Source organism: Cryptomeria japonica, chromosome 6 (assembly GCF_030272615.1).
Source record: "Cryptomeria japonica chromosome 6, Sugi_1.0, whole genome shotgun sequence".
NCBI lineage: Eukaryota > Viridiplantae > Streptophyta > Pinopsida > Cupressales > Cupressaceae > Cryptomeria > Cryptomeria japonica.
The window spans coordinates 254,601,977-254,618,799 of NC_081410.1; the positions used below are offsets into that span (position 1 = coordinate 254,601,977).

Here is a 16,823-nt window from a genome sequence, read left to right on the forward strand (position 1 = left end):
TGAAGTTAGGAACTTTGCTCATATCCTTCAAGTTATGAAGTAGTGGAATCGCTCCAAAATGATGATTCATGAAATATGAAGCTCGCTCCATTTTCTTTATTCATGAAGTATGAAGCTCGTTCCATTTCATTGATTTGTGCAGTTCGCTTCAAACTTCCTAAACATGAAGCTCGCTCTAAACTGTTGACTCGTGAAGTATGAACCTCGCTCTAAATCCTCAACACATGAAGTCGCTCCCATCAGCCATCACATGAAGTTCACTCCTCTCCTTGAAGTGATGAAATACGCTCCTCCAGCCTTGAGGATGAAGTGGATTTCAAACTTGAAGAAATTTGTTGTTAGTAAACATGATGCACTTGCTCGTTCTTCTTCATCATTCCATGACCTTCCCTTTGCTTTTGTACCAAACTCCAACTCTGTTTAAGGTGGTGAATCTCCTGCAGTCAGCTCTGTAAGTGCACAGTAATGGTCTGATCCACCCTCTTCATGTGATCGAATCTTGATATTGTCCCTTTCCCAAATGTGGATATTGATGTGTGAGTCCTCCTTGAATTTGACTTGCCTTGGAGTGTAGTCCCTGAACTTCCTAATGAAATCATCTCTTTATCAGCTTTCGGTCCCCTTATCAAAACCTGAAAGACACATAATGAATCAAGAATCCTGCAAATAAAACAATCTTACACACCCCTAATGCATCATAAATTGCTTTCAAAGATCAATTCAAATCCGGGAAATAACAATCTACTGATGGAACTAATCCTTGAAATCAGTTCTGATCTGAATTTTGATCCTCAAATTTATAGCTCTGCCTCTCTGTCTGCTGCAATTCGCTGCCTTTAGATTGCAGAGCAGATTGTATCAATTGCTTTGATTAATGCCTTGGAATGAGGATGGATGTCCTCTTATATAGACGGCGGATGTTAAAGGGTCTCGTTTACTCTATCTTCATTAAAGTGACACATCTTCATGTAGAGGCCAGCACCTTATTTTTTGTTGCCACACCTTGCAAAGACTGATGAGGTGGATACTTTATCTTTTAAAATTTCAAAATTTCTGGTGGGGCCCATGCAATATCAAAGACAAAAAAACATTTTTCATTCTCAGCCAGTGGTTAGTGGGTCCCAGCAAGAGTCCTTGAGATAAATCTATTTAATTCTCCATTTTGGAGTGTGTGGGGCCCAGCATATAATGTGATACGGTGGAGAGAAATAAGAAGGGGAAGTGGTCGGAAATGTTAAGGGTAGCTGCTACGTGGAGAAAGAGGGGGAATGGGATGTTGGAAGAAAGGGGGACATAAGGGATATAAATGATGAAAGTAGGAGATACGTGGGGGGAAATGAGGTTTAGGATGTGGGAGGTAAAAGGGGTTGGAAGGAGTTAGGATATGTTGGGGAATAAAGTGGAGTGGGAGGTATAAGGGGGTAATGAAAGGGTAGAGGGGTGTAGTCTATAATGGGAGTTATAAGGGGCAAGGAAAAAGGGTAAGGGGGTAGGGTGGTAGGTTAGGTTAGGGATAGGATATGGGTAGGCTAGGATGGGGATAGGTGATAAGATGGAAAGGTGTGGGTAGGAAAAAGGTAATTAGGAATAAAGGTGGGAAATGGGAATAATTAAATAGGTGAGGAGGTTAGGATATGGGAATGGATGAAGAAAGGGTAGGTAGATGTCATGTCCCCTTTCTAGAGTGGACATCGGAGACGGAGGAGTTGGCCTATCATTGGAGTCTCGTAGGCTAGCAGAGGTTGATTGGGACTCATTCAGTGCATATAGTGATTGGATTTTGGCTTTACAGGCAGTTTGGAGCAGTTCCTAGATTTTAGGGGGTATCCCTAAATTTTAGGAGGTCGTGACAGTTGCCAGTCGTGAGGTTATTCATGACCTTTTAGATGGTTTCAGTTTCAAAGAGATTGGGCTTGTTTCCTAAATTTTAGGAACATCCCTAGATTTTAGGGATGAGACTACCAGTGAATCCTTGATTTCCGACTTCAGTCACAGACAGGTGACAGGATGATTTTAGGGTTTGTAATGTCAGTTGGGCATTTTGTGGCTATTTGGGTTATATTTTTAATATTTCCTAAGTTAGCGTTTAATAATTAAATAAGGCTAAGTTGTTAGCCATTTTGGGGTAATAAGGGGATTTTTGGTCTCATCTGGATGCGCATCCTATTGTGTGATAGCTCGTTGGAAAGATCTTGAAATTCTTTAAATCTTTCTCTTTGGTCTCAGGGCAATTCAGTGAGCGGATTTCTGTCTATGGGGAAAAAGGTCATTTTCTAGTAACATGACCACTTTAAAATAAGAAATTATAACATTTCCACTAGACCACGCCACTTGGAGACAATTAGGGTTCGATTTGCAATTGAGAGGGGTTATAAGGGGATAGGAGCTTCATTCTATGATTATCTTTTACACATTTTACATCTTGGATTTGAGATTTGGCTCTGGAAGAGCTTTTCAGCATCTAGGACGCCAACCCCAATGCCTTGCCTGTTTGGGACGTAGCCCCCAATACAGTGGTTTGGATTTGTTTGCAGCTATTAGCATCTTGGAGATTGTACGGCATTCTTTCTGGAGGTTCAGCAATTCTGACAGAGTTCAGCATGGGGTTTGGGGTTTCTAACCAGTTGGGTGTACTTGGCAACCATACGGCTGTACCTGGCAGCCACTTTCCTTCCCACGTGCAGCACTTGGAGGGCTGGAATCTTGCCACAACTTCATTCCTAGTTATGTTACTCTTTCAGCATCCAGGTTGGAATTATTCCTGATTGTAATCTTCCTGAAATTATTGGAAATCTTCATCTGGTCAAATATTTGATTTTATATTCAGAAATCTGCCTTGAATCGAATTTGTTTTGGCTGTATATGAACTTCATTTTCAGTACTTTGTTCATGTACTTGTACTTCATTATTTACTTGTTGAAAAATCATCAAAATACAAAAAGAATTCAACCCTTCTGCAACTTCTGTCTATTTCTGAAAGAAAATATTAATAAGCAGGAAAAATCAATTTAAATAAATAAAAATTACAGCAGATTGGTAAAAGAGATCCATCAGGGATCTTTCAGTGGTATCAGAGCTTTGATCTTGCCAGCCTGTTGGGTGAAGATCAAGAGTTCTAATTCAGATTTGAGTTTAGTTTGGTTGAAAATCAAATTGGACATCATGACAGGGTTGTTTAGAAATAAACAAGCAGGAAAAGAATTTGAGCAAACACCTTCAAGGAGTTCCAGACAGTCTAAGGGTACAACTCCTTCAACAAGCACAAGGAGAAGGTCTCCTGCCAAGACATTCAATGATATAGTTATGAACAACTATGATAAGTATTGCTCTCTTCCTAAAAAGATACATGACCACCTTTCCTTCACACAATTCATGGGTGTACCAGTTGAAGATGACTTGATGTTTTCAAGTCCACGTCATCAACCAAGAACAAAACAAGAGTCAATTGAGAGCAAGGGAAGCAAAGGAAGAGGAGCAGATATGATGTTTACCAGTGAGATTGGTAGGAAACTATTTGAAGATTTTGAGAGACATGTAGATCCAATTGGTGCCTCTTTGGTTGGTTACAACGCTGTCCCATCATTTTTGGTGGAAGATGTGAAGGAAGAGTTTGTAACTTCAAGCAATACACAAGACATTCATGAGAGGTTTGATGAGTTCTCAGATTGCCCAAAGACTGATTTTGAATCAGCAATTGATGAAGAACATGAGGTTGAAATGGACAGCGTAAGTTTGGATTCATTTGTCACACTACTTCCTCTTCTCAATTGGGAAGACCATGAGGAAAGTCGAAATTTAATGGTGTGTAGTGAATCCAAAGATTTGTCACCACAGTATGATCATAATTCTGAAGTCCATAACAGCAGTGACATAACTTATCTCCCTCAAGATATGACAGCCTTTGGTCATGAAGAGAATAGAGATTTGCATTCTACATTTGCGGGTGCTTATGGTACAAGCATGGGTTATGCTGATGCAAATAATACAACTCACCATAAGTCTGATTTTGTGTACTTTGGGGCAGCTGATATAAAACATTGCCAAAAGTTGAACGAAGATTGGTTACATAGAGCTGCCCAAGCAAAAACGCTTGCTGCCCAAGCAAGACACCACCTCCAAAGAGTCAAAGAGCGTCACAATCGGTTAGATGATGCAAGGATACAAAGAGAATCATCCATTAGATCTTTATTTCTTCCAAGGGAAGAAAAGGACAGCGAAGATATATTGAATGGAAATAGAAATCAGTTTGATTTTCTGAGTTTGATCAGCAATTTTCCTTCATCTAATGAGTCAAATTTGAAACCTTGCATTGAGAACATTCAAGTTGGGAAGACTAGGTGTGAAGTTTATGAGTTGTTAGGTGGCATTCATAGTGGACCAGCCACTGAAGGTTTATCCATGTTGCAGAACAAAAACATCTACTATTCATTTGTGGACTTGTCACCTCTTTCATATGATAGGGCAGCGATGTACTTATTAATTGGTGACTCAGTTTTCTTAGATGTGATAGTGGGCTATGAAGATCAGCGTGTAAGAGACTATATTTGGTGCATGGCTAAACAATATATTTATTTGGCATCCTCCAATGAAGACATACTAACTTGTGGAGAAATTGGGCAAGTTGCAGCCGTTGATCAAAGGTTTTGGAGAGGTTTCCATCACACTTTGCTTGTTGGAAATTGTCTTATTGATGGGTCCATTTCAACATTGAAGATTGGTGGTATTTATGGTTTCACAGTGGCTATAGAGAGACACGGTATCGACGATGCCTCTTACTATCATTGTCTCTTCATGACAGATGGATGTGGATTTAGTTTTATTTGGGATCCAGGTGTTGATTCATTTGATACAGCGTCTTATAGGGATTATAGTATGTTGCTCCAGATATTAAGATTATATGGCACTTATATCAGAGGAGAGCAGCAGGAGCAGTTTATGTCCTACAGGTGGTTTGTGTGGGATCATGGTATAGACATGTGTAGTACCTTCCTTTCGTGGATCCTACATGGGTTGCTTCACTTCAGATGTATAGATGTAGTCGTGGGTGTACAATGGTTGTTGACACTTGGACGGTATGTTCGGAATATCACGAGGATGGAGCTGGAGTTTACCCACTATCCATCTCAGTTTATCGAGCAGAGTGGGACGACAGTTGATCCACAGGTTGATTGTCATCAGATAGCTGGCGTGGATGAGTTATGTGATGTTACTCCTAGTGAGTACTTTGAGCCAGTTGATGTGGCAATTTCACCTGATTCTCTAGACAGGGTGATTGTTTCATTGCTAGTTGGTGATTACATATTTTTAGATGCCAGCTTGGACAGTGATGATTTTAGTCAGTATTATATATTGTCTAGTGAGTTGGCATTAGATCTTCCGGCACATCAGCAGCAGTGTGTGGCAGTTGTGTGTCACTTGTGTCAGATGGGGTCAGATCACAGAGGGTCTTCCATGGATTGGCATTCATTGGATATTATGAGGGATGTTATGCATGTTGGTGATCACAGACACACTAGTGGTCTTGGCATTTATGGATATTTGATCTATGGAGATGATATAGTTTTCCATTGCTCACTTGAGGTATTCAGCGGGAGCTATGCTTCGCTCTGGGACCCAGACAGTGTTGATTTGACAGCACAGGTGCTTCAGCATTTTGAGGAGCCATTCCAAACCGGGGCATTGCATGTTGTTTATATCAGAGATGAGCAGCAGTTACATGCAATGATTTGTTTACATCTTATTTGGGATGGTGGAGGATTGGTGTTTCAGTTGCTTGTGGGCAAGCAACTCCGAGAGGGGAGGCTTGTCATGTCCCCTTTCTAGAGTGGACATCGGAGACGGAGGAGTTGGCCTATCATTGGAGTCTCGTAGGCTAGCAGAGGTTGATTGGGACTCATTCAGTGCATATAGTGATTGGATTTTGGCTTTACAGGCAGTTTGGAGCAGTTCCTAGATTTTAGGGGGTATCCCTAAATTTTAGGAGGTCGTGACAGTTGCCAGTCGTGAGGTTATTCATGACCTTTTAGATGGTTTCAGTTTCAAAGAGATTGGGCTTGTTTCCTAAATTTTAGGAACATCCCTAGATTTTAGGGATGAGACTACCAGTGAATCCTTGATTTCCGACTTCAGTCACAGACAGGTGACAGGATGATTTTAGGGTTTGTAATGTCAGTTGGGCATTTTGTGGCTATTTGGGTTATATTTTTAATATTTCCTAAGTTAGCGTTTAATAATTAAATAAGGCTAAGTTGTTAGCCATTTTGGGGTAATAAGGGGATTTTTGGTCTCATCTGGATGCGCATCCTATTGTGTGATAGCTCGTTGGAAAGATCTTGAAATTCTTTAAATCTTTCTCTTTGGTCTCAGGGCAATTCAGTGAGTGGATTTCTGTCTATGGGGAAAAAGGTCATTTTCTAGTAACATGACCACTTTAAAATAAGAAATTATAACATTTCCACTAGACCACGCCACTTGGAGACAATTAGGGTTCGATTTGCAATTGAGAGGGGTTATAAGGGGATAGGAGCTTCATTCTATGATTATCTTTTACACATTTTACATCTTGGATTTGAGATTTGGCTCTGGAAGAGCTTTTCAGCATCTGGGACGCCAACCCCAATGCCTTGCCTGTTTGGGACGTAGCCCCCAATACAGTGGTTTGGATTTGTTTGCAGCTATTAGCATCTTGGAGATTGTACGGCATTCTTTCTGGAGGTTCAGCAATTCTGACAGAGTTCAGCGTGGGGTTTGGGGTTTCTAACCAGTTGGGTGTACTTGGCAACCATACGGCTGTACCTGGCAGCCACTTTCCTTCCCACGTGCAGCACTTGGAGGGCTGGAATCTTGCCACAACTTCATTCCTAGTTATGTTACTCTTTCAGCATCCAGGTTGGAATTATTCCTGATTGTAATCTTCCTGAAATTATTGGAAATCTTCATCTGGTCAAATATTTGATTTTATATTCAGAAATCTGCCTTGAATCGAATTTGTTTTGGCTGTATATGAACTTCATTTTCAGTACTTTGTTCATGTACTTGTACTTCATTATTTACTTGTTGAAAAATCATCAAAATACAAAAAGAATTCAACCCTTCTGCAACTTCTGTCTATTTCTGAAAGAAAATATTAATAAGCAGGAAAAATCAATTTAAATAAATAAAAATTACAGCAGATTGGTAAAAGAGATCCATCAGGGATCTTTCAGTAGAGGATAGAAAGGTAGGTGGGTATAGGATATGGTAAATGGAAGTGAAGCATGGTAGGGGAGGTGGAAATGGAAGGAAATGGAATGGTGAAATGGTGATGGCGATGATGAGAAATGGAAATGGGAGCGATCAGGCTTGGGCGCCCACTGACAGTGCTGGGAGAAGTGGAAGTGGTTGTGCCTTGGTTGGGCGAATGGAGTGTTGAACCTCACTTCATCCTTAAGAAAGAGACTTGATCAGCTCCTGAGCAACTACAAAGGTTAATAGCAAAGACTCGACAACTACAAACAACTAAACTAAGACCACTAACCTAGAAAGTGAAAAAAAGTGGGGGTCCCTATTTGCAATGGGGCGATGTGTGAATACCTCACAACAGGAAGCAGTATTATATCAGATCTGTTTAAATCATAATAGCAGTCTGAAAATATTTATAACCTACAATAATCTATAGTGGCAAATTCTAGGATAAATCAAAAGGGGGACACTACAAATTTGCTCCTTTTCTCTGTATTATATTGCTAAACAAAGATTATAATACTTTCTGAGTATGAAGAAAACCAAACTAAAAGTTGGTGGTATCTAGTTAAAACTTTGATTTTTATTTTGCTAAAGCAAGAAAAAGTTACATTGTGAATATAGAGATGCCAAAGAAGACAAACCTCAGACCTGTTTAACCCCAAGTTCTTGCCAAAGATGCTAACAGCCATTGCTGCTGGACCAGATGAACTTGATTTGTCCTCAGTCCTACACCTTTCTTGTTCTACACTTGATACTGCATTCTCCAAAGCCGTGTAAACTTCCAGCTGCACAAATAATTTTTATATTGCATTAATTTTGCAATAATCGATGACAATTAACCCTCACCAAAACATCTGCCTTCCTATGAAAATGGATGTAACCTAATAAGTTTCTAAAGTTCATTCAGAAGTATGCAAAGATTCATGCCTGTTTGGTATTTTGCTCCAGGTTCATCATGTATTTTTGTAAATTGTGAAGCATATCCTATGTAATCATGGTCACTTCGAAGGGATATTTTGAAAAAACCTATGAAAATGGATGTAACCTAACAAGTTTCTGAAGTTCGTCCAGAAGTATGCATAGATTCATGCCTGTTTGGTATTTTGCTCCAGGTTCATCATGTGTTTTTGCAAATTGTGAAGCATCTCCTATGTAATCATGGTTAGTCTGAAGAGACATTTTGAAAAAATCCTTTTCTATCTATTTTATCCTGTTTTATATTTCTTTCCATACCTAATCCTTCATGTCGCTGGTCAAAAATATGATAGTTTATTGATAAAGAAAACTGAAATCGTATAGCCTATAATATTATATAGTAAACAACCACCAGCATACAGTCTTCTTCACTGGATTGCATCTTCTGCCTAGGGAAGACTATTCAATATTAAGAAACCAAGTTATCATACTCTCCTCCAACTTATGTCATCATATGCAAGGTGAGAACTTCCCTACATTGCAATTGAAACTTGACTAGATACTAACCACTGTCTAGAGATTCACACCAAGTACTATATCAGATGGAAAACCTAAATAGGTATTCCCAAAATTCTACAAGCAATACACAACTTATAACAAAAAATAGAGATTTTATCATTATTTTATTCACTATAAGAACTAGTAGCAGCTCTAGCTGAGTTAACATTAACACCTTTTAGAGTTAAAAATTAAGTTATGATTTTCAGCATTTTAATGCAATTTTGCTAGAATTTCAACTCAATTTGAAAATTCAAAATGTCAATACACGTGTTACACTTCTATTTGTTTATGGTTTTCAAGTCCCAAATTTATCACGCATCCAACTAAACAACCTCAACTTTAAAAAATGGGGTATATTTCTGCATCAAAACTGGAAGAGTGATACTTTCAGAAGAACTTTATACAACAGTAGAGACCAATACTGAATCTACTATTTTTTGTCTCAACGGCCTAAACATCCATCTGTTGACTTGTTCCACCAGAAGTTAGAATAGATTGGAACGAGCCAGGGGTTCATGCTATGTAATGTATTCCAACTTTCCAAGCAAAGAGTTTGATAGAGAAATATTTTATCAAAGTTTAGTGATCAGCCTCTTTCTCATGACACCGTTTAGAGATTTTCTCATATGTACACATTTGATGTGTAAATCACACATTGGAATAGACACCAACATATTGTCTTTTGCTTCTCACAAAAAATTTGCTAAATTGGACTCTTCAAGACAATATTTATAATTCAATTTGTCTAAATTTGTGGATTGATTAAAATTTAAACGCAAGAAGGGCCAATATCTAAACAAAACCAGAAATTCTATTAACAAATCTACCTGATCTATCCTCAAACCATCTGGATTTCGCAGCCACCAAGGTTCAAACCCTAGCTAGGCCATTGTGATCGCAAGTATTGTGCCCTTGTTGATCTATTGTGCTCATGGGTTTGAACCTTCCTGTTGAAGTTGTTGGTGTTCATGTCAATGACTTCGTCCTCCAAACCCTCATTGGGTCAATGTTCTTGCAAGGTTCATGCCCCCAGTAGGCTACTTTGATCACATATATGGAGATTTGTGTTTATTGCAATGTGATCATGCCATGGACAAGGTCCCCGATTTGTGGCCTGACCTGGCTCAAGCCAGGCTGAAAATTCTCATCTTACCAATCAAAAAATAAATAGAAGTAAAAATAAACGTATTTTTAAATACTTCAAATAAAATAAAATAAAAAGTATTTATTAATACTTAAGGAAATTAGACCCATGTACCCAATTGAGAGCTACAAAAGGAAGGCACTTAGATTCTTTTAGCATATCAAATTTTGTCTTAAATTTTGCCTTTCAATTTTCAAATTTTGAGCTTTGTGTTCAAGTTTGCTTATCAGGACGAAAACCCTTAGTTGATTTGGATCTTGGAAGAAAACCCTCTAAGATTTTCACTATTGAATTTGGGGAAAAAAACCCTCATCTCCAATGTTGGCCAGTCCATTTGAGAGCTGCATCTGTCTTGATTTGGAGCATTTGCAGATTTGTGGTTCATGATTGTAGAGTTTTATTTTAGATTCAAAATTTTGGGTTTGTTCCACCATTTATTCTTATTAGATCTTGGATGCCACTCCTTCGGAGAAGTTACCATCATTTTTCTCTCTCTGGTTTTAAGACTTTTGGACACATTTTGTTGCTAGAGTGAAATCTCCATTTTTGGCCAAGTTTCAAGTTTCAATGTTACTACTACATAGTCACTGTTGTGACATTTTCACACATCGCCCCATTGCAAATGGGGACCCCCACTTTTTTCGCTTTCTAGGTTAGTTGTCTTAGTTTAGTCGTCTGGTAGTGTCTTTAGCTATTAACCTTCTACTTGAGGAGGTGCAGTGCCTTAGTTGTCAGGAAGTGATCAAGTCTTGTCTCTCTCTTTAAGTGGAATTGAGGTCAGTTTAGCTTTCAATGCCTTGGTGATGAGCTATTTATGATGATCATTTCACTTGATCATCACCCTGTGACTTTCAAGTTCTAAGATAGGAATGCTGAGTCTAAGTTTGGAAAACTCTCAAAGAAAGTGAAAAGCTGGAAGAGAGGGTAGTCAGGGCATAAACAATGATGAATAAACCATGTTAATAAAGGAAAAGCCCTTGAGATGAATGAAGTAAGTGATAGAAGCATCAAAATGGAATAAATCAGGTCACTTCCAGTGACCCCTCAAATCCATGCCTTGCTTCATTATCACTTCCAGTGACACCCAAAATCCCCGACCAGCCTCTTCAAGTCACTTCAAGTTGACGGTCAAAAGTACGACCAGCTTACAAGCACTTCCAGTTGCCTGTCAAAAACCCAATCAGAATGAATATGTCCTTATTCTAGGTGAGTTGAACGCTGATTGAGATGAATGCTTAAGGTTTTGAAGGTTAATGTTGCCTAAGGTCGGTGTAATTTGCTGAAAGTAAGTCGAAACACACTGAAATGCCAAATGAGCAAGTTACATGCATGCTTTGAAGTCACTTCCAGTGACCCTCAAAATCTCCGATCTGCCTCAGATGACTTCCACTTGCCCCTTAGATCCATGACCTGCTTCTTGATGGTGACTTCCAGTTGGAGGTCAAATCTATGACCAGCCTTGGTAACTTCCAGTTAGCATCCAAAACCCCGCCCAAAGACATAAAGATGTGATGTTCATGCTGCTGAGATGAGAGCAAATTTAATGTGTCAAAGCAAGTAGGTGATCAGATTGGTGAAAAGATGTGAATGAGTAAGGAAGAAGATGTCACTTTTGTTGTGCATTGCACACGCTACCTGTCACCGACAGGGTCCCCCTTTTTTTTGGTTTTTCGCCTTCGCCCTGTTGAGTTCTGCGCAAGGTGTCTCACGTCTTTTTTGAGCGTGCTCATAACCAATCCAAAAGATGATGATGTCATGAGCATAAGCCTGGGATTCCGCAAGGTGAGTTTAACGTTTTGGGCGTTAAAATTTCAAAAGATCGCTTAAGCTGGTAAAACGCTAAGTCTGAAAACTTCAAAATGTCCTTTTTTAAGCTTGCAAAATCCCCCAAATATGATGAAGCGTCTAAAGGTCGCAAAAGGACCCAAAGTGCCGATTTTCCCCAAAAGGAGATTGAAAGGAGGAAAAATGCTAAAATGTCAAAAGTTTGCAAAAAGCTTTCAAACCCCGATTTTCGCCATCTAAGGGAGAATTGCGAAAATTTATAAGGTTTGCAAACTAGCCCAAAATCCCGAAATTCGCCAGTAATGGGTAAATCGCAAAGTTTTAAAAGTTTTCAAAAGAGCCAAAATCACCGAAGTTTTCAAGAGGCTCTAAAATCACGATTCTTATAAAGTTTAAAAAGGACTCCAAAACACCGAAGCTCAACGCCTAAGGCGAAATTGCAATATTTTAAGTTTGAAAAAGACTCTATTTCACCGAAGTTCGGTAAAGTCTAAAATCGCAAAAAAGTTTTAAATAGTTTGCAAACCACACAAAATCGCCTAAGTTGGCATAAGGTGTGATATCGCCGAAGTTTGAACTGAGAGAAAATCGCGGAGTTTAAGTTTACAAACCCTCTAAAGTCACCGAAGTTTCACCTAAGAGAAATCGCGATGCAAATAGTTAGCAAACCATCCTCAAATCCTGAAGTTCGCAACTTCGAGGAAAATCGCAAAAGTTTTAAATAGTTAGAAAAACCATCACAAGTCCTGAACTTCGGCCTAACGGAGAAAATCGCAGAGTTTTTGGTTCGAAATAGGGACCTCAAATCCCGAAGTTTGGCATAACAGCACAAAATATAAAAGTTTTAAAACCTTGCAATCGCTCTCAGACCCCCGAAGTTCACGATTCGCTGTAGAAGGCGAAATCACGATGTAAAGTTTGAAAAAAGTCTAAAACCGCCGAACTTCGGCCTAAGCGAAGAAATCGTGGAGTATATAAGGGTTTTCAAAAGATCATAAACCCATTTTCAACGCCAGAGCTAAAATCGTGAAGGAGTATGAAGGCTTGCAGAGATGCCATACACCCATTTTCAATGCCATAGTTAAAATGCAGGAGTTAAAAGTTTGCAGAGAGAACCATCTATTCCCCCAAGCTTGACGCCATAGAAATCGTGGAGGTAAGATTTGCAAAAAGGTTAGAAACGCCGAATTTTCAACCAAAGAAAATCACCAAGTTTGAAAGGCCTGTAGAATTTAAAAATCGCAAAGTATAGAGCTTGCAACAAAAGCAAAAAATCCCGAAATTCCAACCAAGGTAAAACCGAAGTATAAGTCTTCAAAGAGGGTATTCTTCTCCCCAACTTCAGCGTAGAAAAAGATAGAGGGTTAACCGTTAGAATTTGAAAATTGCAGAAACCCTACCATTCCACAAAATTGCGAGCTGTGCATTTGTTTATTCCGAAAAGCGTAGGGCATAGGAAAGAGGGCATTTTCAAATTTCAAAAGAAATAAATCCTGCAGGCCGGATTTGAAGGATTGACACCATATTTTGCCAAGTAAGCTTGTTGTGTCTCCCTTGGAATCGTTTAAAATGCATGCAGAATTGGTTATATGTGTTTATGCAAAATTGATTAAATGATTAAGTCTTTAGACCGCATCTTTTCCCATTTGGAAGGCATCAAGAAAAGCAGTTAAGATCAAAGTCTGTCCCAGAAGTTAACCGGGAATGCATTTTTCAGACTTAGGGAATCTTAAACCTCATCCATTTTTTTTGAAAAAAATGATCTTAAAGACTAAGTGCAAATTTAGCAGTCAAAATCGCCTAAGTCCTTGAACCGCAGTTGTAGAGTAAAATTTTTTAATCAAAGAGCTTAATAATGTTTCATGTCCAAATTAAGCAAGCTCTTTCACTGAAGTATCATGCTTTCTTCAAATTCGGTTTTCCATTGATCCTTGTGCGCTAATGTATCCCTTTTATCTAACCTGTTTTGTTTCCTTCATCTCGTCTTGTAATCTGCGTCCGGTTGTCCAAGATAGATGCCTAAATCTGCGGTAGAGTCCTCAAAGACACCTGGTGCAGCCGAAACGTCCCAAGCTTCTAAATCAGACATCCCTCGCAAAGGCGAGAAGATGAAATACCAATACCAAAGGGGAGGACTGAGGGAATCAAAGGTCCAAAGCATATGGGAAAACGTAGGTGATACTGACCTAGGCCACATCGACATTCAAGACTTCAGAGACAGAGTATTCTCCCCTAACGCATATGGCAAGCCTAGGCGGATGATGGAAAGTGGTATCGCCCAGGCAGCAGGATTTCCCCCATCAGTGCAAAATTATGAGCTGGTAGTGGAGGTTGCCTGACATTATCAACCAAACACCAGATTAGTGGTTCTTGAGAATATGGTCCTAGCTGACTTCACTCCTGAGGCCATTAGCGACGCATTCGACATCCCCTTCCCGGATAACCCCATAGCAACAACTATAGATGAAGCGCAAGTGGCATATGATATGAACCCTGCCAAATGCAGGACATTAATAAATGAGGAGTGGTATAAGGAGAGAAGACCTCCAAGCATTAGAATTGGGAAAAAGACCCCAGAGGTGACTTTCACAATGAGCATGGAGATATGGTCACCTTGCTCAACCGGGTTATGGGACTCCCCCAATCTAACTTTTTTGAAGAGTGGATGTTCTATTTTACAGAGTAGGTCTTCGCCGGGAAATCCAAGTTCGACTGGGCCCAGATCATAAGTGACAATATCCATAACCAATTGGTCGAACTTGAAGAGAAAAAGTACTTCACCATGACATCTTATCTAGTCTATATGTTCGCCCAACACTAGCCACTGCCAGGGTTGATCAAGAAAGGTGAAATTGGGAACGGGCCCAATCAAGTAAAGGTGTACGATAGCTATCTGCAACTACATTATCATGACATAGCTCAGAGGGAAAATAACAACCCTGCTTATGCAATTGGTCAGTATGAGTGTGTCAATGACGCCTTCACAATGCGCCTAGTCAGGCTGATGCAAGGGGGATTACACATAAGGCTCTCAGAGCAAGCTACCATTTTGGTACAAAGGTATGGCGCCTGGTTTATTCAGTTCCCAAGGTTCTCCTACATCCGAATAGCTGGCTTTGAAGGCGCTCCGTTCCGACTTCCACGCTATCCAACAGACAAAGTAATTCTTCTGGAAGTTGCAAGGCAAGCACGTCCAACAAACAGTTTACTCAAAGACAAGAAGTAGTCTGGATTCGCCTTCCCTATGATTTTAGGTAACCTCGATGACCATTTAAAGAATCCAGCACATGCCGACGAGTCACTTGCTGAGTTAGCCTCTTCTGGCCTACAGGAACATTTCCCAAGGAAATGTTTTGATCATGACAATCTGGCGAAGAGAGCCTACGACAAGCGCTACAGAGCAAAGGAATCAATTGAAGACTATTGGAAGAATTGTTTTGATGACTATGAGGTCCGACGGCGCGAATATTCAAGGTTAAGTGTGCAGCAAATGCGACTTTATGAATACCGTGGAGTCCCGAATCAGGTAACGGATTCTGGAAATTGCTTACAAGTTCGGGAGTTTGAGGCAGTAAGACATCTCTTGCCGAGCATCGATTGGTCACAGGATCCAATCAATGATTTTGAGGCAGTTATGGCAGCCTCGGGAAGGTACACTGATCACTGGCTAAACCAACAGATTGAGCGGCTAACTCATGAGGGAGTCCAGTTCACCTACCATATGATGGGTAGTCTTGATTCTCAGTCCTCTGAAGATGAGGGAACCTCAAGTGCGCCAAAGGAAGAGGTTGAGAAGCCCGAAAAAAGGAAGAAAGCCAAAGCCAACAGAGGGACTCGGACATCTAAAAGGACCAGAAGGGAGAAGATCCCTATTAGGAGACCAGAGGTCACTTCATCATCCTAAGACCCCAATTCCGATGATGATGTAAGTGAACTTGATCATATACCTGCTCCGCCTTCCCAGAGCGATGTTGATGCATTCGAAGCTGATGATCCTCCGGCACAAGACAGGCTAAATACAGAGGTGAGGGTCATTGAGTCTGGCGAACCTGAAAATCAATTTGAGGGAGAAATTTCATCCAATCAAGGGGTTGATGTGCATGAGCTCACCCAAGGGAGTCGCCATGAATTGCAACTGCATAGTACCAGCAAGGATGACACCACTGTTGAAGGAGAGCGAAGGGCGGAAGAGACCCACGAGCCTGATAGAACTGAGGAACAACCATCACATGGGGATACTAGACAGTTGTTCAGCGAGGTAGGAGAGAATTCAGCTGCAAGCAAAGGACTGGACACTTCTTCAACTCCTGTAACAGATCAGTTACAGATATGCAATGAACTAGCTGAAAGCATTAAAGAGCAAAGTGGGAATTTGACCATAGCATCCGAGCAGACCATACCTCAAGATTGGTTAGTTGCTTGAGCACAGCGAAAAGTAGCCACCAAGCCACCTATCGACTTGGAGGACATTTTCTCTCGCATAGGGGAAGCAAAGTCCAAAGGGAAGAAAAAGCCTAAAGCCTATTCCCGAATAACCAAGGATGAACAAAGGAACCGTACCATCCATATCGCCACCCCACCTGTGGATAAGCCAGCAGATCAAGTTACACTAGCTGATTATAGCATCACAACCGTCCCAATCGGACGAGCCACCAAAGAGCAGGAAAGGGAGGAGTTCAAGGACTCCGTGCAAAACATGCTCAGGCAACTCGACGAGATAACTGCTGAAAGAAACATGTACCGAGTTTGTGCTGAGCAGGCCGAGGGGTACATTGATCACTTGCTGAGATCGTTGCATAATGCCCCCGAATCCCATGTTCCCCCATCAGCATTGGCGCAAAGGACAACAACAGAGTTTGAAGGAGTACGGGATACCGCCAAGGCCGTCAAAGAATGGATTCAAAGCATCAAAGAAAGAAGAGAGCAAATTTTCAAGGATCTGCGCGAAATGGCCCTCCATAGGGAATCCACAATTATCAAAATGTGTAAGCTAAGGAAGGAATGCTATATCACTCATGAGGTGATTGCCAGGGCTTTGTCCTTCATTAGGGCCCTATTTTGGACCTGCTCTCAAATCCCCACCATATTATCCTAAATCCTTATAATGTCAATACCTTCAAGGAATGGTATTGGACTCTCAACATGAAAAACGACATGAAGGATAATATCAATAAAATGCAAGATAAGTGTGATG

The 16,823-nt window shown here is 40.4% G+C and overlaps 1 protein-coding gene across 4 annotated transcripts in view; it reads right to left on the minus strand.

Moving 5' to 3' along the window:
• The window catches only part of LOC131037351 (uncharacterized), a 241,535-nt gene that overhangs the window by 121,839 nt on the left and 102,873 nt on the right, over window positions 1-16,823 (minus strand). For 2 of the 4 annotated variants that reach the window (XM_057969481.2, XM_057969467.2), the window contains one exon: window positions 7,873-8,009. The exons of 1 other annotated variant lie outside the window; for it this stretch is intronic. In XM_057969481.2, coding sequence (XP_057825464.1) covers window positions 7,873-8,009 — 137 coding nt within the window. Of the gene's footprint in view, window positions 1-7,865; window positions 8,010-16,823 lie in introns of all 4 variants that reach the window. One more of the 4 variants, XM_057969474.2, reaches the window with a different exon arrangement.